Here is a 21937-nt window from a genome sequence, read left to right as displayed (position 1 = left end):
AGGAGCATCTCGAAGAAATATTTTATTCTATCAGGGTTGTTCGTATATAGGGTGTCCCGAGAATAACTGTACCTACTCTTACCAGAGGTAGAGTAGGACTGGGTGAGTACGGATTGACTGCAAAAAATTGATTTCTGCCTTTCCTAAGAAAGCTACAGGGTGAGTTTGCATATTCATGGAAATAATGAAACCATTATCAGAACCGAACTCACCGGCGGAATTTATTGAAAATTGGGATGTTCTTGACACATGCCAAGGTCGATTCAGAGAGATATTAATCTTTTCAATATTCCAGGACTAGACTCATTATTTCTTATTTGAAGTGTTCAGGTTGAAAATATCACTTTGTTTTCCGAACTTAGGATCATTGTTTATATTTTCAAGAAGTAAATAAATTTAGCTCCAATGCGCTGTATCACACAAAGTTATCACATCTAAGATTATTTTTTTATGACTTTTTGAAATTGGACAGAGTTCGAAAAATTCGATTTATTCACATAAAATGGACTGAGATATCACGTGATTGAACATGAAACGTAAAATTCTTCCTGAAAAATTATTTAGAAGTTCAGGAGCTTGAATGAACGCATTCAATGATGAAACAACCACAAAATAAAAAACATCGAATTTCAGTTTTACGTCATAAGAAACCAAAAGGAAACGAATGGATTCTTTATATTGGAAATTCCAAAAAAAAAATTTTCAGAGTTGTTCAAATTGAAAACCATTTTGTAGAGCTTAATTTCATATCAGTTTTTACTGCCTTAAGCTTCGGTTTGCAGACGTTATTTTTTTTAGTGTTATATTTTCTTTGAACATTTATCTGTTATGCCATACTTGTGCAAATAAAGAAATTTATTATTATCCCGACTTTTGCCTATACGCGTAGGATTTCTCCTCACCGTCGGCTTCTCATTCCTCGCTAAGAGGAACATTCACTCAATCCCAGATATTTAAAATATCAGAAGGGTAGAGCTCGGTCGTGTCCGGTCCTTGTGGTCTCCCTGGTTCTCGTCGAACTTCTGGTCCTCTTACACGCGATCCTTGGACCTGTCCTTCCTAGGAATTTTCTCACCGTTCTTGCAGTACCTAAAAGAACAGCATTTTGCATTATATTACATATATACTCACTAAGTCCTAGTTGCTTGATATTTCTCCTGAGATTTTTGGGTACTATTCCTGTTGTTGAGATGATAAGTGGAATAGTTCTCGTTGATATCATTCCCCACTGGCGCTTTATCTGAAATTAGAGGTCCCTATATTTTGAAATTTTTTCGACCTCTTTTTGACGCATGTTGTTGTTATTAGGTATTGCTGCCTTTTGATGTTTATCAACTAGCAATATATCTGGCCTGTTGTGAGGGACTGTTTTATCAGTCATAACTGTACGATCCCAGTACAGTTTATAGCGTTCGTTTTCCAGGATGGTTTTCCAGGATGGTACTTGTAGTATGGCACTTTTTCAGAATGAATTAGTGTTAATTTAGTTGCCATTTCTTGGTGTAGTATCTTTCCTACTGCATCGCGTCTCTCTTTATATTCATTTCCTGCAAACATTTGACATCCTCCCGTGATATGTTGGATTGTCTCGTTCGTTGGACACCCATAACGGCATCGATCGTCAGTAATAGTTCGATCCTTTATGATATGTTTGCAGTAATTTTTTGTTGAGATCACTTGATCTTGGATGGCTAAAATAAATCCTTCCGTTTCTGGATACATCGCACCTGATGTGAGGCAATAGTTCGACGCTTCAATGTCGACATGATCCCGGTTCACCTCGTTGAAATGTCGTCCATGTAGGGGTTTTTCTCTCCATCTTTGCAGTTTTTCTTGGATTGTCTGGTGGTTGTATGGCAATTGCTCCTTGTGCAGTTGCAAAGGTGTTGATTCGACTGATTCACACAGTACTTGGTAGATCTCTGACATGCTTGATTTGTCTTTGAAGTATGTTCGTAGGCATTCAATTTGCCCATGGGCAAGTTCCATGATGTCTAGCAGACCTCTGCCTCCTTTATTCCTCGGCAGTGTCGTCCTCTCAATGCTACTTTTCGTATGGTGCTTGTGTGCTTTCGTCATCAAGGTTCTCATTTTGCGTTGCAGGTTTTCTATATCTGTTTTGGTCCATGGAATGATACCGAAAGAGTATGTAAGAATTGAACATGCATATGTATTGATAGATCTCGTCATGTTCTTGCTGTTGAGGTTTGTTTTCAAAATTTTGTTGATTCTCCAAATGAACTCAGTTGTTAAGTCTTCCTTCATTCTTTGATGGTTTATTCGTCGGTTTTGTTTTATTCCTAGGTATTTATAAAGATCGTCCGATTTCATTGCTTCTATCTCCTGTCCATTGAAGAGAGCTATCGGTTCATCTCGGATTTTTCCACGCACTACGCCAATAGTGCGACACTTGTTCGATCCGAATTTCATCCCCACGTCTTCCGAAAAATTTTCCACCAGTTTGACCATAATTTGCAAGTGGTTCTTGTTGCCTGTCATAAGTTTTAGGTCATCCATGTATAGCAAATGATTGAGTGCAATAGTATTTCTATTTTTTTTTATTATTATTAAACATCGATTAAAGTTTAGGCAATGCCTATAAACTCACAGAAAAAATATTTTTTTCAAGAGGAAAACAAGGTAAAGTGCTAGAAAAGCGAAAAATAACAAAGATTATCTGGAGAAAAAAAAAATAACACAATAAATTTACACACTTTCACTTGAATGCCAAGGTGTTGAAGACTGGATCGAGAAGGAATTCGTGACCAATTGTAGATGTGCTGTCGTACCTCGGGATTCACGGGTGGAGCCAGGATTCAGCAGGCTAATTTAGTTTTTTGGCTGTTTGGTATCTGATATATTAGTGATAACAGGAGTACCAGAAAGATATTTTATGTTTATATTAGATTCTCCTGCATTTATTCTGCGCTTGTGCTGTTCACGTAACTCGCTAAGTTCCTTGATTTGCATAGGTGTCTTGTCGTCCGAGATGCTGAAATTTCGGCAATCAGGTTTATTTTTAATCATTGTTTTATTCTTCAGGATCTTAGTAGCAATCATTGGGTTAGTGAATTAAACTTTTAAAATCCTAGGACGATCGGTAGAAGGGGCGCCAATTCTTGCAACTGAGATTCGGTGCGAGTTTGCATCAGGAGCTACACAATCAAGAATCCTCGAAACAACAGAGAAATCCTCATTGAAATTCGTCTCGGGTACACCACGGATCAAAATATTGTGGGATCTCCGAAGACGATCAAGCAGTTCGGATGGTTGCATGCTTGGATTAGGACAGGTACTAGTGGATAGCTTAGACTTTTCAAATCTTGATAGCCTTTGATTAGTAGAATCTACAACGTCTTTTAGGGACCTATGGCTCTCAAAAGATCAATCCTGGAGGAGCAATTGGCAATATCCAAACCATGCTGATCAATGGTTTGAGAATGGGTGGCCAAAGTATCGTTGTGGCGAAGTATTTCAGACGAGTGCTTCTCGAGTATGGATTTACACTCAGAAAGATCTGACTGAAGGATTTGTTGATTAGCTTTAATTATGGAAATATCAGTAGATATCTCATTCAGTTTTCTCATGAGTAAAGCAAACTGATCTGAGCTCAGAGAAGCCGACTTTAATTGTTGAGAATCGACCTGCGCTGACGAGGAGGATGATTTACCACGAAGAGATCTACCCTCCATCCCAAAACGTAGAGGAAATTTGTTGTGAACAAAGTATAAAGGACAGATTTTTGTAACAGGAATAGAATAGGAAATCACAGAATTTCACTCTCTTGGGCCGATAAGAGAGGCTTAAATACAGACAGGGTAGGCCACGGAAGAGAGAAGATAAGCAACAAAGGTAAGGAACAAGAATTGGTGGAAGGATGCAATCTGCAGTACAGTTGGAATCATAAAATCACGTAACCACGCGGAAAGGATCCTGCATTCAAACGCCACACGTCGCAATCAAAGATATATGAAATACTGAAACAAGTCAGACTGTCAGATAGCGGCAATCAACGTACAACGCACAGGACAGGTGGGAATGGAGGGGTGATCGACGCAACCGAAGTGTAAACAAAGATGAAATTCCAAAGCAAAAAAAAAAAAAAATTAAAAAAAAATAAACCACAGGTAAAGGGCTTTTCAAGTGGAAATTTCCTACCTTGAATGTATAATATTAGTACACAAGAAAACTAATAGTAGAAACACTAGAAACACAAATATTCGTACAGAAAAATCTTGTATTTTGAGGAGCCACTTTTACATACGTGTTAACGTGTTTTATGATCTCTAGTCTATTTCCTTTGACATTGGAACCTTTTTCAGTAGCATTCAGTTGTTTAGAAAGGGGGTTCAGCGCCAAGCAGAACCATAAGGGACTCAATGAATCTCCTTGGAAAATTCCCCTTTTTATTGGGATCTCTTAAGTAGTTATGTTCGCCGTAGAGAGATCGATATTCGTTCTCCAGTTGCACAATGCATACTTCAGAAAGTTTATTTCCAAAATTTTTGTCAGCCACCTATGTGGAATAGAGTCGAAGGCCTTCTTTTAGTCCAAATATGTCATAAAAAGATTTCTGTGCTTTTTGAAGGCTTGGTTGCATATGATGGAATCTATTATCAGCAGTTCCTTCGAACCTAGTGCATTCTTGGAACATCCTTTGTGCTGTGCTGTCATTATATTATCTGTTTCGCAATGTTTGTAGATACGAGATGCTATACATGATGTGATGATTTTATATATTGTTGGTAGACATGTAATTGGTCTGTATTTTGATGGATCCGCTGTGTGTTGCATATCCTTCGGTAAGAGGTAAGTGGTCCCTGTTGTTAAAAATTTGAGCATTTCCGTTGGATTACTTATAACACCATTTATGGTTTCAACTAGCCTGCCGTGTATACACCAAAATTTTTTCAACCAAAAATTGTGGATTTCATCTGGGCCGGGTGATTTCCAATTGTGTGTGTTTTTCAATATTTCATGGAATTCTTCTATAGACACTGCGTTATGCGGCATTTGTTCTATTGTCTCACAGGATTTCTCTTCACTTCTCATCCAATCAGCCTGGGAGTTGTAGGGGGTTGGTGTAGCCAGTTGATCTGTCCAAAAATTCTCAATATCCTCGACGGTTGGATAACTTCCTGGTGTTGCTGACATATTATTGTTTAACATTCTATAGAATTTTCTTTCGGAGTTTTCAAAAATCATATTATCCTGTTTTCTTCTATAGCTCTCATTGTATCTTCTGAGTCTTTCGGAGTACACACTAAGTTTTCGTTTCAGTGTGTCTAAAATTTGTTGAGCATTTTCATTGTTTGGATCATACGTTGGATGTTGCCGGTGACGTTTCATTATTATATTCACCATTTTTTGTAATTTTCTAGAAGGCGAACCTTCTGCAAATTGGATGAGCCTCCCAATATCTTGGCGGATGCTATGAACTTTGTCTTCTAGCCTTTTTTGCCAATGTGGTTTATTTTGTTGTTTTTCTCTGGCTGGTTGCTGACTTTTGGGTTTTGGCTTCACACCTAGCACTGTTGCTATTGAAAATGCTGCACAGTATATGATGAGGTGTAATGATTCGAGATCATGGTAGTCAGAAAGATACTTGGGTATAATCTCCTTGTTAGTCATGGCCAGAAGATGGGATAGTTTCTTGGATGTCCTCAATCTTGGCAGAATCGGTCGTCTCAATGGATCTGTGCCCTCAAAATCTGTAACGCATCTATTCATTGTGGCCAATAATCGCTCCAGTAGTTCTCTTTGGTCTTCTTCTGGATTTTCGACGGATGCTGCATATATATTCCGTCGTTGAGCATCACTTATTGCTATCACATCTGCGTTGTTTTGTTCCTCAGAATTCATTTGTGCATTGATGTTGTGTTGGTTTTCAGCACAATCGTAGTTTTCTTCAATTGTCGTTACGTTGTTAATGAGGCTCCTATTCTGTAGCCTCAGTTGGACTTCATTTTTTATGGTGTTAAGTCTCTCATCGGGTAGGTACAAGTTTATTTCTCAATATGACCCGGTATTGGTCGGCTACTCTTTGCTCAGAAACTTGGAGTTCGGGATAGTTTCTGTGAAATTCTGCAAATAATTTTTGCCGGTAGCCTATTTTATCCTCTTCCATATTAGTCACTTCATAATAAATGCGCATGATCGTTTCATTTATCGAACTTGTCCATTTCATGCGTCTTCTTGGTAGACCTGCTTGGGTGAGTGCTGGTTGGGGATCCTGCGCAGCACCTTCAGCGGTCGGAGAAACTCGTGTTATTCTTCTCCTAGAATGTTGAGATTGTGGAGCCGTAGCATTTTGTTCGACAGACGCCCGTCTCCTTAGCACTCTGTCACCTACGTCCCGCATATTGTCATGTCCCGCGCCGGCTCCAGACACGCCCTGACGAACCTCAGGCAGCGGCTCTATATTCCTATTCCTCAAATTCACCATCATTCATGGTTTCCTCCGTGTCGTGGGGGAGACAGCCTTTGATTGCTTTTTACGATCCGCAGAGCTACGGTGGGAGAATTCTTGAGCTGCTTTCCTCAAGGCTTCGTCCGTTATCCTGGACAGGGACCCTTCGACAGGTTTCAGCTTCCCGGGTCAGGGAGCTCCTGGAATCTGCGGTGGGCAGGAGTCGATTCAACTCTCCTGATAGGTGATTCGCTAGGGATTATTATTATTTCTTAATATATCACAGTTAATTATTTTATTCCTCGAGTATCTTAACTGGATGTGTTTCGGAATAGAAGATGACCACAAAAAAGGTTTGGAGGAATTCATATTTTTTCTTTGAACATATTTGTTTTTGCTTTTTATTGTTGTTTCACTGATGAATTATTTCATATATTAGCAAATCGTTATCATACCTACACTACTTATATTCATTCTCGACTTTTACGAGATACTTCACTTTTGAATAAATCAAATTTTTCGAACTTTTTCCAATTTCAAACCTCATAAGAAGAGAATGTAAGATGTCACAACTTTGAGTGATATCGCATATTGAAGCTGAATATATGTACTTTTTGAAAGAATAAACAATGATTTCAAATTCGAAATACACGACCATCTTTATGAATAGGTACCCATAATAGTTATTTATGTAATAGGATCATAAAGACGATCATTATGCTACAAGTCGTGAATGTTATCGGGCGAGGCGTAGCCGAGTCCCATAACACGACGTGATATCATGATCGTTTATGATTCGTATTACATACAAAATTTTATTTGATGATATTTATCAATACATTTTGCATCATACCCAAATATTGACAACTTAACAACAAAATTGAAAAATATATTTTTAGGATGAGACTGTAAAAATTGCAGTGTATAATCCAAAAACAGTTAGAAATTTATATAGTTGAATCAAAAACCCCATACCAACTCCACTAAAAAGCAACGTTGTCTACCAAATAGAGTGTATAGATTGCAAACGAAATTACATTGGACAAACCTCCCAAACGGTTAATAAAAGTAGAGTAGCAGTACACAAATCGGATAAAACCAAATATCAAGAAAGATGTGCTCTAGCTATACATGCACATAATATGGACCACTGTGTAGATTTCGAAGGTGTGAAAGTTTTAAAAACTGAGAAAAATTATCAAAAGAGACTAATCCATGAAATGATTGAGATAAATAAAAATGAAGAAGTAATGAATAAGAAAACTGATACGAACAATTTAAGTTCCATATACAGTTATCAATTAGAAATATCAAAATATAAAAACTTTTACGATGGTTCCCTAGACTAGATGACCGAAAAACCAAGAAGATTGAAAAAACAAAGAGTAAAACACGTTGAATATAAATCACAGAGGACTGAAACATAACCTGTGAATTCCATAAACAAACAATGTTGACATGAAAATTATTTTAATATGTATAGGTATGATCTGGCTAATTCCTGTTTACCTACTGTACCTGTGATGTATTAATTATTAATTGTTTTTTATGACGAATGTTTCGAACATGATGCTAGTTCATTTAAAAATCTCACATTCAGTAAGTTCCATGTGAAAATGTTCTCAAACTTAAAAATAATTGTACTTTCCGTAGAAGCCCTGAAGAAGCATTGAATAAATAAATAAATGCGAAAGCTTGACATAGAATAAAGAGTCCACTTTCTTTTTCCTCCAAAAAATCGAGTCGATATACCCTTATAAACTGATTCTACCATATACCTAAGACTCTAAATTTGCTACTATATACAGGGTGTTTCCTAAACATGCGGCAAAAATTCAGGGGGTTGTTCCTTGGACTATTCTAAGAATATTTTGTCCTCTGATGATTTTTGAAAAACCTATTTGTTTCGAAGATATAGGGGAAACAAAATTTCAGATAATAACATTTTATTATGAAAAATTACATGAAAATTCAACTCAACCTACAAAAACTGTTGAAAATGACCACCTCTAGCCAGCATACAAGCATCCAATCTTCTCCTCATTGACTGCCGAACCCTTTCAAAAACACCAGGATCATTTCTTATCAAGTTACACCCAGCAATGATCCGATTTCGCAAGTATTCTGTATTCCTTTACCATCTGCACTTATCAGTTTTTAGTCAAAAAACTGGCCGTTTTTAGTAATTGGAATGTTGTTAAACAAATTTAAAAATAAATTGTACCTATTTAGTAAACACAGTGCGGTACGCATTTTTATTCAAACTATTATTAATTTTAAAAATATGAAAAATGTTGTTCGCCCTGTATCTTCGAAACAAAGAGGTTTTTCAAAAATCATCCAAGGACAAAACATGCTTAAAATAGTCCAAGGAACAACCCCCTGAATTTTTGCCGCATGTTTAGGAAACACCCTGTATAGATATAATTTTTTGATCACCGTTTAACAGATTGGTGCCTGAGCCAACTGGGCCGACGAAGCCAAGGTTGTCTCAGGAGCTAGTTAAGAACTTCCTGACTATATGGTGTTGTGGCCAAAATTACCTCCTTCTGAGCTTGGCTGATCAAGTTTGTGTTTTGCTGTAATCGTGTGGTGCAGTGCCGTATCTAGGGCGTGGCAAAGGTGGCACTTGTCACGGGCGCAAGGTCTGCAGGGGCGCCCCAAAATATCAAGAGAAAAAATATTGGAGCACCAGTGATAATAATTCGAAAGATCACAACTCGGTTTTCATGTATACGCCTCGCAAAGAGCAATGTCGAGGAATCTGGAAACCAAGGACGGAGATCTTTCTTCTTGCTTGGGGGGAGGTTCTCGAAAAAAATTTTTTTTTACAACAACGTTCACTCATATCTGTAATATGAGAAAAAGAGGTTTGATAACGAAGTTGGAACTTAATTACTAAAAATACATTATTTTATTACCAATTCGATTGTTCTCACCTTATACATACTGGGTTTTCCTAAAACAGAGTTACGAAGGAAACTATTCCTTGGATAATTTTAAGAAAAAAAGTCCCATACACCTGAGCCTGTAAAACGTTTTGTTCTCGAGATACAGGGTGTTTCTTGTATTGTCATACTTTTTAGTGATACTTATATTTATTAGTTTATCGAATCTTTATCAATCTTCGCTACAGAATTTGTTGATAAGTACCATAAGTTATAATTAATTTATTCACCACAGCTTAAATACTGGATTTTTATAATAATTTGGATTTTCCTGAGGATTACCAGAGAGCTGTTCGAATTTTTTTTTCGAAATCGATAGCAGATACGACAAAACTACAACAAAACAAAAAGTGTTGTACTAGAGCAGAGTTTCTTTCCACATTTTTCTATAGAACCAGTGCTTCACCAAAAATAGTTCTGGTGGAAAGAAGCAGGTACCCTTCCAGAAAAAATATCACCCTGTAGATTTGCATACAAAATAAGCATATCACAAGATGAAAACTTTAAATCGGAAGATCTATGCCAATTCAAGTTGAATATCTTGTGAAGGGAAGGTGCTATTAAAAAAAACTTCAACACCGTTATCTCAAAACCAAAGCGTTTGCAGATTCATGTTCATAGGACTTTTTTCTCCAAATGATCCGAGAAATCTGTCATTTTCATTTGTACACATTAGGAACACCGTTTAGATATAATCAATTCAAAACTGATATCTGCACAATTTAATTGGAATTTGAATGAATAACAATGAATTGTATAATACGACCCAGACAATTTTTCGATGCGAATTACTCAGTTCAGTACTTTGATAACTACAGTATTGAAATTTTGTGACGAGAATGAAACAAAAAACCGAAAACAACGACTAGGTGTATACCGATTACGAATGCCAAAATTACAGATGGCAAATAAGGGGCGACAGCGACAAAACGGATAGATAAGGGAAAATAATAAACCTCGGATATAGATGTGCTCGTAGTGCAGTAAAAGTACTCATCTTGAAAGCGATAATAAACTCATAAACCGTAAAAGGGTCCGATTTTGTACTCCGTGTCTATTTCAGAGGAAAGTAAAATGATTAATTATTGGTTCTTTTTATGGAAAAATTTTCGTTTTTCGTCTTTGCGAGAATTGTAAATTTTATATTTTGGAAACATTGGGGGGGGGGATAAGTTCCCACCCATTTCTACGCCCTTGGTGGAAACATTGAAAATATTGCTAGCCTTTCCTAGAATTTTCATACTAAGCATGAAATAATTACAAAATATATGACTCAAGTTATGAAGAAGTTATAAGAAAATATAATCGATGAAAAAGAATCTTCGAAAATGGGGGGCACTGTCTAAGATTCTAATCATCCTTCTTATCTCCTTTTCCACCACGAATCCTACCAGTCCTTCTGGCAGCAATAAGACCAACCTTACGACCAGCAGAAGTACCCCTCTTAACAGTAGAAGCTTTACCAATGTGTTGATGGTAACCACCTCCGTGAGGGTTCATAGCCACACCACGAACCTTAGGCCAGCAGTTACGCTTAACTTTGTATTTATGATAAGCTCGACCAGCTTTAAGGATGGGTTTGTCTATCCTGCCACCACCAGCAACAATACCAACCATAGCTCTATTGTTGGATGGGATAACTTTTTAGCACCAGGAGGCAACTTCACTCTAGTTTTTTTGGTGTCATTGTTGTGGGCAACAACAGTGGCATAATTTCCTGAAACCCTAGCCAAACGACCCCTATCTCCGGTTTTTTCTTCCAAGTTACATACTATGGTACCTTCTGGCATAGATCCAACTGGTATGACATTACCAATTTGAAGTTGAGCCTTTTTTCCACAGTACACTGACTGCCAGTATACATTTCTTCAGGAGCAAGAATAGTTCCTTACGAGTTTGAAACTTGTAAGGATCTCTAAAATGTACTACAGCCAAAGAGGCACCACGGCCGGGGTCATGTATTATATCTCTTACTACACCTTTAATGAAACCATGCCTTTCGGCAAAATCGAGGTTACGAAGTTTGGGTGCTCCTTTCCTTTTTTTGGTATGGGATCTGAAAACTGATTCAGCACCTTTACGCTGGGCACGGATAACACGACCCATGATTCCTCTCTACACTGAATTTCAACGTTATATAGATATTGCCACAGGCGCAATAGTACCTAGATACGGCTCTGGTGTGGTGTTTTCAACGAGGTGGGACTCAACCAATCCATTTACCGAAATCATGAGGGGCAATATATAGGTTCTCTCTATCCATAGATCTCCTTGATCTCGAATGCGAGATCATGGTACTTGATCAAGAAGTTCGGTTTTCTCTGTCATTTTTTACTATAGTAGTTCATAGTGAAAATAAAGGTAAACCAAACGACGTGCCTAAAATCGGCAGAGTGATTTGGCTTGTTAATCTTTGCTACTATATCAGAAAAACACAGCTGTATTCAGACAAAATACACAATTTCCTGAATTTCACAGATAATTTTTTTGTAAACCATTAAATGGGAGAATGTGAAGAATACTTCAAATCTTCAAAATGACCTAATAGGCATTAAGATTACTTTCATGAATTGGATAAGTTGAATTCCTGGCATTTTCATGGAATTTTATGATTATAATGAAGTACCTAAGAGATTTGGATGAAATTTGGTGTTGAGAGAAGATTCATCATATGAATTAAAAACTATAACCTAAAAATCATTTCCTTCGATAGAACTATTTGAGAGATATATCTGAAAAATCATTTTTTAAAGGATATTCAACAGTATCTGAATCTTTTTAACTGAGCTGAATCGGAAGAAATGGTCAAAAAGTGTTTCTTTTGATCTCAGAAACCTACTGTGAAAACACAGGTACAAGTCAAAGACTAACCCTGTAAAATAATATATTATGGTTAGCGAATTTTACGCTTCGCAACGTACACTGCTCATATCACGAAAACGTTGGAATCATCTACAAGTCAACCATAACTTGATATCCATATCAAATTATATCAAAACAGAAACCAACAAACAGACATACTCTTGAATACAAGAAATTTAATTTATGTTTATCACATCCACTCAACATCAATTTTGTGAATAATTTTTCACTTTCGATTTTATACTTCTATATTTAATTCTTCTTTTTCCACATAGGTGTTTTGCCGTCGTCAGAAGCATCATTTGGGAAAATTCCAAGATCTCGTAGCCGTGTCCTTGGACAATTATTTGAAAAAGTGCTGCCCAATTATCAAGAAAAAGAACGTAGGAAATCAGTTACTCCATTAGATAAGCCAAATCATCAAGCAAACCAGAAAATGAAGAAGAGTTTTCTTCCTGATACACATGCATTAGGTGTTCAAGGATTGGAGTCACAAATCAAAGAGAAAATTCAAGAAATGTATAGAAGGCCATCTTCTCAGAGATCAAAATCGGACACCGAAACCGAAAAAAATTTGTCGAAGATAGACAAAAATCTCAGTAAAAGTGAAATATTGAATGAAATTGGAAGTTCTACAAATAAGCAGAAAATAACTTATAAAAAAATCGGTAAGCTGGAAATATAATATTTTTTATCATCATGTGAGAATGTGAAAATAAGTACGATTCATGGCTTGAAAATGATCTGAAACAAAATATAAAGTAGATATTTTCAAAGCGTTTTCCAAATCGAGAGTTATATCGCGAAAACACGTTCCGTGCTGAACTCCTCCGGTAATTCTAATATTCTAATTCTAATTTTTGTTTGATTTTCAACTTTGTTTTACCTCTATACGGACTACTCTTTGGAGAGTCTCATCCAAAAATTTTTACAAAAATTTGCGAGTTGAATATCCTTTTTGTTGGATATTCGTCTTTGATTGTTCATATTTTTTTCTCATCATATATAACACATTTCAAGTTGCTCCTTGCGCGCAACGATTATATACTCTTCCTCGCGTGATCCATTTTAAATTATCAGTACCCGTTTGACTCAGACGTGGTACGTATATCGGATTTACCCGCTTGATGATCGCGGTCACTATCCTTGTTGATTTCGTTCCTCTCCCGACTTCCTATAACACCGAGGCCTTCCCTTTCTGTATTGAGTCTTTCCTACGGTCCCAAGAAAGTGAAGTTTGTCTTTTTGTATTTCCCTAAGCGAAGTAAAGATGTCACGAAATTGTTCTTTCTGTTCAAAAGGTATTACATCCAATAATTTATCTTTACCATGCTCAAAGTGCAATAGGCCGTTTCACGCTGAATGCGTAAATTTAAACGAGTCAGACATAGGATGTTTAAGAAACAGGAACGAAAAATGGAATTGCTATGTCTGTATGTCAACCGAGCGGTCTCAATAACTCGTACAATAGTCGCTCGCAACCCACCATTGCCTCTTCACCATCTCATGCAGCAGTTAGGTCTGCTTATGGATCAACTGAATAATTTAAATAGCGCCATGACTCGTATGGAAAAAAGGCGAGATGATGTACCGGGTTTTTCACCATAATTTGACCCCCCCTTCAACTCTGTTAATAGAAGAGGTACAATAAAATATTTTCTACAAAAGTTTCACGAAATTTACTACTGTTTTCTAAAATGGCTTCACAAAACGAAATATATACAGAGTGGACAACATATTGATTGCAACTTCATTTTTTCAAATGGAACACCCTGTATATTTTTCTATATTTGACTAGATCTTTTTCCCCTGACTTCGATTATATATATGTTTGGTCTATCTCTCTTATTCTGAGTACTACGGAGTTTCAAATTTCAAGAATCACCTGGCATACTCAGTAATCAGTTTTCAAGTGGTAGGCTGCGATAATTCAAAATGCCCTTTTTTGAGTTATCTCGTTGGCAACAATATGACATACGTTTCTCATTAAAAAATGGAATTGGATGATTTGGATGCAACTCTATATATTCTCTCCTTGTAGCTTTCTTATTTTTATTGTTCTCCACATTAAGTGAAAATAAATCAAATTTTTCCACTTCTGTGTAGTGCATATTCGATGAATAGTTTGATTCAATGACTAACGTATGTCATATATTGTGATGTATCAAATAAAGAAGAAGAATTGTTAGGTTAAATGTCAATTGGAAATGAAATGTCTAATTGTACACTGGTTATGGTTAAGAAATGGCGATGTGCTAAACAATTTTTGTAATACACGTAAATTATCCGAATCTGCGTATTATTACTCTTACCCGGACACAACAGTTATTGGCGACGAGGATATAAAACCTGCAGTCGAGTTATTTTTGGAAAAATCCGTTTCCGCAATTTTCTACTGATCCTGGTGTCGACCACGCTCCACAATGTCTCAAGATAAAGCCCATCAATCCGAAATTGTGGTTGTGAGCAACAATTTTTGTCAATTGAATGGTTTTAAAGTTGGCGACGACTTCGAAATTTTTGCAGAAAGACTGGAACAATATTTTATTGCCAATGCAGTTGGAGACGACAGAAAAACTGCTGTTCTACTTACTCGGGTGGACGAAAACGTTTATAAAACGATTAAAAATTTATGTGATCCAGTATTACCCAAACAAAAAACCTATAAGGAACTCATCGAGCTATTGGAAACTCAATACAAAGCTAGAGTGAGTGTCTTCCGTAAACGTATTATATTCAATAATTTGAGACAAGGGGAAGAATCCATAAGCGAGTGGTTCGTTAAAATTAAACAACTTGCTGCCCCATGTAAATTTGGAAATTCTCTCAATGAAAGAGTCAAGGACAAGTTTGTAACCGGCTTGAGAAGTGGTCCTATTTTAGACAGACTTTGCGAGGAACCTGAAGATAAGCCCTTAACGGCGTTGTATGAAATTGCTGTTGGAAAAGAAGCAGCTTTAAAGGAGACAAGGGTAGTGGATGTTAACAAAATGAAGCCATACCACGAAAGGAAGAATTCAGTAGTACATCAAATGAAGACGAAGGTGTCACCGAAGCACGAAGATAAGAAGAATGGTCCGAAGTGTTTTGCATGTGATGGTGTAGATCATGATTTCGCTAAGTGTGAGTTTAAAAAGTTTATTTGTAGAAAATGTAAGAAAAAAGGACATATTGAAAAAGCTTGCAAGGGGGAGGTACATTTAGTGGAGGAAACTGTAGAAGATGTGCATGTTTTTGAAATGTTTAATTTAACAAATGAGTATTCTAATCCTATTTTTGTTAAAGTTTGCTTGAACGGTAGATTATTTGAGATGGAAGTCGATACAGGAGCAGGTCTGAGTTGTATGCCATTTAATATTTATCTGAAGCATGTCAACAGTATTCCGTTGTCGGAAACTCAAGTTAAATTGAAGACGTATGATGGAACGGTTATTATTCCTAAGGGTTGTTTGAATTTGAAGGTAGGTATTAAGGGTATTGAACAGAATTGTAGTTTGATGGTAGTTGAAAATGGAAGTAGACTACTATTGGGAAGAGATTTATTGAGAAAATTTGATTTAGATTCAATTTCATTGTTTAGAGATATCAATTTACTTGAAAAAAAATGAAACTTGGTTCAGTTGTTGGAAAGATTTGAAAATTTATTCAAAAATGAACTTGGTTGTTATAATGGTTCTGAGATCTCATTGGAGATTTGTCCAAATACTAAACCAATTTTCTGTAAACCAAGGCCAGTACCTTATGCTTATAGAGAAAAAGTAAAAGAGGAATTATCCAGACTACTAGAATTAGGTGTGATCGAAAAAGTGGATCATGCTGAGTGGGGTACTCCATTGGTAATTGCATTGAAGCCCAATGGCAAAGATATCCGGTTGTGCGCTAATTATAAGGCAACAATCAACAAATATTTAGTTGATGTGATCATCCATTACCACTGATACAGACAATATTTGCTGCTTTACAGGGTGGTAAACAATTCACTAAGTTAGACTGCAAAGATGCTTATAATCAATTGCAAGTGAACGAAAAAACAGGGTTACTTTTAGCATGAAGCACAGATTTAGGTATTTTTAAATTGAAAAGGTTACCTACCATTTGGTACCAAACCTGCTTGTGCAATATTTCAATCAATTTTGGAAAAAGTATTAAGTGGAATATCGGGAGTAGTAGTTTTTATAGACGATATTGTTGTTACAGGTAGAAAGAAAGAAGAACATTTACAAAATTTAGAACAAGTACCTATTGAGTAGACTTGAGAAATTCGGTTTTAAGTTGAATAAACAAAAGTGTGAATTCTTTAAAGACAGTATAACCTATTTAGGTCATCATATTTCAGCTGATGGTTTAACAAAAGATTTTGATAAAGTTTCAGGAATTTTTAAATGTTCTCAACCCAAAAATGTGACCGAAGTGAAAGCTTTTTGCGGAATGGTCAACTATTATCATAAGTTCATTTCAAATATTTCAGTTATTTTGAAACCAATGTATGAATTATGCAAGAAAAATACTCAATTTAAATGGTCTTATGAGTGTAATAAAGCATTTGAGTTAATAAAAAAAGAATTAGTATCCGATAAAGTTTTAACGCATTATTGTTTGGATGAGTCTTTGAGGTTAGCTTGTGATGCATCATTTTACGGTATAGGAGCTTGTTTATCGCATGTAGAATCCGATGGTAATGAAAGGCCCGTTTGTTATATTTCCCGAGTATTAAAAAAAACAGAGCAAAATTATAGTATTACACACAAGGAAGGATTAAGTGTTGTATGGGCAGTAAAGAAATTGTATCATTTTCTAGCGGGAAGACATTTCGAAATAGTTTCTGATCATAAAACGTTAGAAGTTTTATTTGGTGAAAATAAAAGTTTACCGCAAATGGCTGCTGGCCGTGTCCAGCGGTGGTCATTATTTCTTTCTAATTTTGATTATACATTCAGGTACATAAAAAGTTCGGAAAATGTTAAGGCAGACGCACTCTCAAGATTGCCAGTTCAAATGACAATAAAAAATTCTGAAGAGTTTGATTATGTTAATTTTGTAGAAGGTTTGAATGTTGTTGATATTAACCGAGTTAGGTCTGAAACGCGCAAGGATGTAATTCTGGGAAAAGTTTACAATTTAATAAGATATGGGTTTGAAAAAGAAAATGAAGATGATACACTGAAACCATTTTATGGTAGAAAAGATGAACTATCATTGAATAAAGGTGTAATAATGTGGGGATACAGAGTTGTTGTTCCGTTCACATTGAGAAAACAGTTGTTACAAGAATTGCATGCTAATCATGAAGGGATTGTTAAAATGAAGACGAGGGCAAGGTCTTACTTTTGGTGGCCTTCACTGGATGGTGATATAGAAAAGGTAGTGAAAACGTGTGAAATATGTATCAAACAGAGGCCAGAACCGTCCAAAAGTTTTTCAAATTCTTGGATAAGAACAAATAAACCGTTACAACGGGTTCATGCAGACTGTTTCGGTCCTTTTATGGGGAAAACTGTTTTGGTTATAATTGATTCTTACAGTAAATGGCCTGAGGCTTATGTCATGAATAAGTCGGGAGATGCGAAAGAAACCATTGAAAAGTTTAGAACTTTTATGTCAACATTTGGTTTAATTGAATTACTGGTTACAGACAATGGTAGTCAATTTACATCTTATGAGTTCACACAATTTTTGGCAAAAAATGGTATAAAATTCTTAACTTCTCCTGTGGGACATCAATCTAGCAATGGTCAGGCTGAAAATCTAGTTAAAAGTTTTAAGAATAGTTTAATCAAGAACACAAGGGATAGCTCTAATAAGGGTGTTAGTTTTCAAACATTATTGTCTCGTTTTTTTTTTAGTTATAGAAATTCCAATCACATGACTACAGGTGTAACACCAGCAAGTTTAATGTTAAAATTTCAACCCAAAACTAGATTAGATATATTGAGGTCATCTGAGACATTATTTAGAAAGGACAAGAGTAATGAAGGTAAAAGTGTAAAGAGTTTTGAGATGGGGGAAATAGTGTATTGTAGAGATTTGAGGAATCCCAATAAGAAAAGTTGGGCAAAGGCACGAATAGACGAATTAATTGGAGATTCTGTATACTTTTGTAAATTGTTAACGGAAAATCTTGTTTGGAAACGTCATGCCGACCAAATTATAAAATATTCAGAACAAATTGTTGAGGATTCTGAAGTCATTCCAGACAAGATCATTCCGAGGGAAAATAATAATGAGCTGTTAGAGAATAGATTTGTAAGACAGGAATTAGTTAAAGAAAAAACTTTGTTGGTAGATACAAAGGATTCCGAAGTTGACTCCAATGGTAACTCTTCCAACATAATTTTATATGATGAACAATGTGTAACAGACAATAAGGTTCAAAACAATGTATCTGAAAATATTGTGTGTAGAATGAATTTAAGACCTAGACACAATATTAAACCACCCGATAAGTTGAACTTATAGGAGGGAGATGTTGTGATGTATTAAGTCAAATAAAGAAGCAGAATTGTTAGGTTAAATGTCAATTGGAAATGAAATGTCTAATTGTACACTAGTTATGGTTAAGAAATGGCGATGTGCTAAACAGATTTTTGTAATACACGTAATTTATCCGAATCTGCGTATTATTACTCTTACCCGGACACAACATATATGCCAACTCAAAAAAGGGTATTTTGAATTATCGCAGCCTTCCACATAAAAACTAATTACTTAGCTTGCCAGGTGTTTCTTAAAATTTGAAACTCTGTGGTACTCAGAATAAGAGAGATAGTCCAAACATATGTTATATATTCGAAGTCAGGGGAAAAAGAGCTAGAAAAATGTACAGGGGTTCCATTTGAAAAAAATGAAGTTGCAATCAATATGTTGCCCACCCTATACTTATTTATTTCATTTTGTGAAATCATTTAAAAAATACTAGTCGATTCCGAGAAAATTTCGTAGAAAACATTTTTTTGTACCTCCTTTAGTACCAAAGTTAAAGGGGGGGTTAAATTATAGTACTTAGTCAGCTCGCAATTTGTAACTCCAAAATAAGTGAAAATTCCAGAATCCTCGCTGATCACGGCACTCACTTTCAGTTTTGCCAGAGAGAGGTGTCAGATCTCTAGGGTTCTTATACAAAACTCTCTGCTAGGCTGTCTCGTGTCTATAATTCCTTGAAAGCATTAAAGAAAGAGCGCGAAACGCCCAATAATGCTGCTCATGTATAAGAAATTGAATAGCGCGTCAAGAGATCTCACAATCTAATAATACAAAATCTGCCGAAATTGGAGACTGAATCCCTTGAGAACTCTAAGGTGCACGATCTGGTTGAGAATGAGAGTAAGACTTCGACTTAAGGAGTGGACGTTTACCTTCTTCGGTGAAATCCCGTCCTTGTCTACTGAAGGAAACTTTTAGTGATCCGGAGGTAGGGTCCAATATTCTACGAAACAAAGCAGTTCTCAAAAGTACAGAGGATTATAGTAGGATAATTATCAGATATGATAAAACTAAAGGCCAGATTGATGAGTTGAGGACTTTAAGGGAGGAACTTGCTAGACGACAGGCTTTAGGCGATACAGGACTGACCATGAATTATGTGAAGGGTGTGCCACGAATTATCAACCCTCCTACTATTCTCCATCATGACACTCCTAAAAAAAACAAGCATCCAATCATTCCCTTCTATTTTATTCAATGAATTTCTCGCCTTTGTCGAGTTACACAGACCCTATATAATGTTCATTACAGAGTCTTGGCTTCACCTTGCTTTCACAGATAGTTCGTACCATATCGACTCATACAAATTTTATCGTGACGATAATAAGCGGGAATAATAATTGGACATAGCATAGCATGTGTATATGTTAGTGACAATGTAACTGCTAATTTTTCAATCACTTCTATTCATAATGATCGGAATGGAAAAAACAACCTCTTCTTGAGAATATCAACTGTTGACTCTTCTGTGATGGTTGGATGTGTGTATAGTCCAAGATCATGTTCTGCTGACATAGACTCCACTGGTTTCTTATCAAGCTGCGCTGCCTCTCAAGATAATATTTTCATCAGGGGAGATTTCAATTGTCCTGATATAAAGTGGCCTCTTATAAGTCTTACCTCGATAAACTCTCCATCTTTTTCTTTTGCAGAGGTTGTGATCAACACTTGTTCACAACAACTGGTTGACCAGCCTACAAGATTTCGAGTGGGGCAAACACAATCTCTTCTGGATCTCTTTATAGCCTCTGATGAGAACATCATATAGAGTATAGATTATCTTCCACCCCTCGGCAAATCCGACCACCTTCTCCTTTTGACCAGTCTTCAACTACAGTTTCCAGCAAATACAACAAGACAGTGAAGATTCTAGATTACCATAAGTTATCTCATCTTCTCGGTGCTAATACTTGGAAATCCCTCAATAAGCTGAGCAGTATCGACTCTATGTGGATTCAATTTTTGAGGATTATTGAAAATGCCTTAATTGGTAGTACTACCTACAAGATAATTAGGCAAAATCCAGTGAAAGCGTGGATCAACCACCATATTTTGAAAATAATTCGCCATGAGAAGTCCCTGTGGCAGAGGTTCTTACGCTCTCGGGTTGAAGCTGATTACGACACACACCAAAGGTATTCGAACTCGTTGTCATCATCCATTTCAAGTTCGAAAACGGATTACGAAAGACATCTTGCCACCTCAAAAAATAAGAGAAAATTTTATAAATATCTTCATTCTACTATGAACACTAAAGTGAGCACTCCTATTGTTAAAGATTTGACTGGTAAATAACGTACATCACAAGTTTTTGCATTTGCCTTCGTTGTTGAACCTGATGGACAAATTCCCTCACTATCCACGTCCCATGTCACGCAGAACCTCCAATATATATCCATCGATGAGGAAACAGTATTGAAATACCTACTCAAATCTAAGAAAGGATCTTCCCCGGGTCTGGATAGAATAACAACTGAGCTGCTATCACGTTGTGCAAATTAGCTGACTAAACCCCTCTTAAAATTGTTTTCTCAATCACTCGCTACTTCTACATTACCAGGAGATTGGCTTAGGGCAACGGTCACATTTATTTTCAAGAATGGTGACAGATCTTCACCTTCAAATTATCGTGCCATAAGTTTGCTGCCTACAATTTGAAAAATTCTGGAGATTATCAGTGACTAAATACTAGATATTGCTCTTTCTCAGAAGATTTTACCTGATGAACAGCACGGCTTTGTGTCTGGTCGCTACACCTGGACCAACCTCATTTCTTCTATTAATGATTGGACTTGGGCCTGGGATCTAGGATTGAACACCGACGTGGTTCATTTTGATTGTTCTCGTGCATTTGACAGAGTACCCCACAATCGATTGCTGAGTAAGTTGGAGCACTTTGGAATTCGTGGGAATCTGCTGAGCTGGATCAGAGCCTTTCTCACAAATCGTTCTTTCCGAGTCAGAGTTGGTAATGCAATTTCTTCGGAAGATAAGAAGGTAACCAGTGGAGTCCCAAAAGGATCAGTTCTTGGGCCGATACTCTTCATACTATACACTGTCGATCTTCCGTCCTCCATTCGGTCCACGTGTCTGTTCTATGCTGATGACACAAAGATCTACAGTTGGCCGCAGCTCAATCCGGGCGTCCTTCAGCGGAATTTGGACGGGTTGAGTAGGTGGTGGGAAAACTGGCTACTGCCGCTGAATCTGGAAAAGTGTCGTGTGATGCACATTGGAC

At 36.6% G+C, this 21937-nt stretch overlaps 1 protein-coding gene and 1 pseudogene across 4 annotated transcripts in view; one reads left to right on the top strand and one right to left on the bottom strand.

Moving 5' to 3' along the window:
- Positions 1 to 21937, top strand: part of LOC123676494 (RING finger protein 207-like) — a 305011-nt gene that overhangs the window by 221075 nt on the left and 61999 nt on the right. For all 4 annotated transcript variants that reach the window (XM_045612399.1, XM_045612401.1, XM_045612400.1 and 1 more), the window contains one exon: positions 12495 to 12887. In XM_045612399.1, coding sequence (XP_045468355.1) covers positions 12495 to 12887 — 393 coding nt within the window. The remainder of the gene's footprint in view (positions 1 to 12494; positions 12888 to 21937) is intronic.
- On the bottom strand, positions 10701 to 11494 carry LOC123676495 (annotated as a pseudogene).

This window comes from Harmonia axyridis, chromosome 3 (genome assembly GCF_914767665.1).
Source record: "Harmonia axyridis chromosome 3, icHarAxyr1.1, whole genome shotgun sequence".
Lineage (NCBI taxonomy): Eukaryota > Metazoa > Arthropoda > Insecta > Coleoptera > Coccinellidae > Harmonia > Harmonia axyridis.
This window is presented reverse-complemented; position numbering and strand designations above follow the sequence as displayed.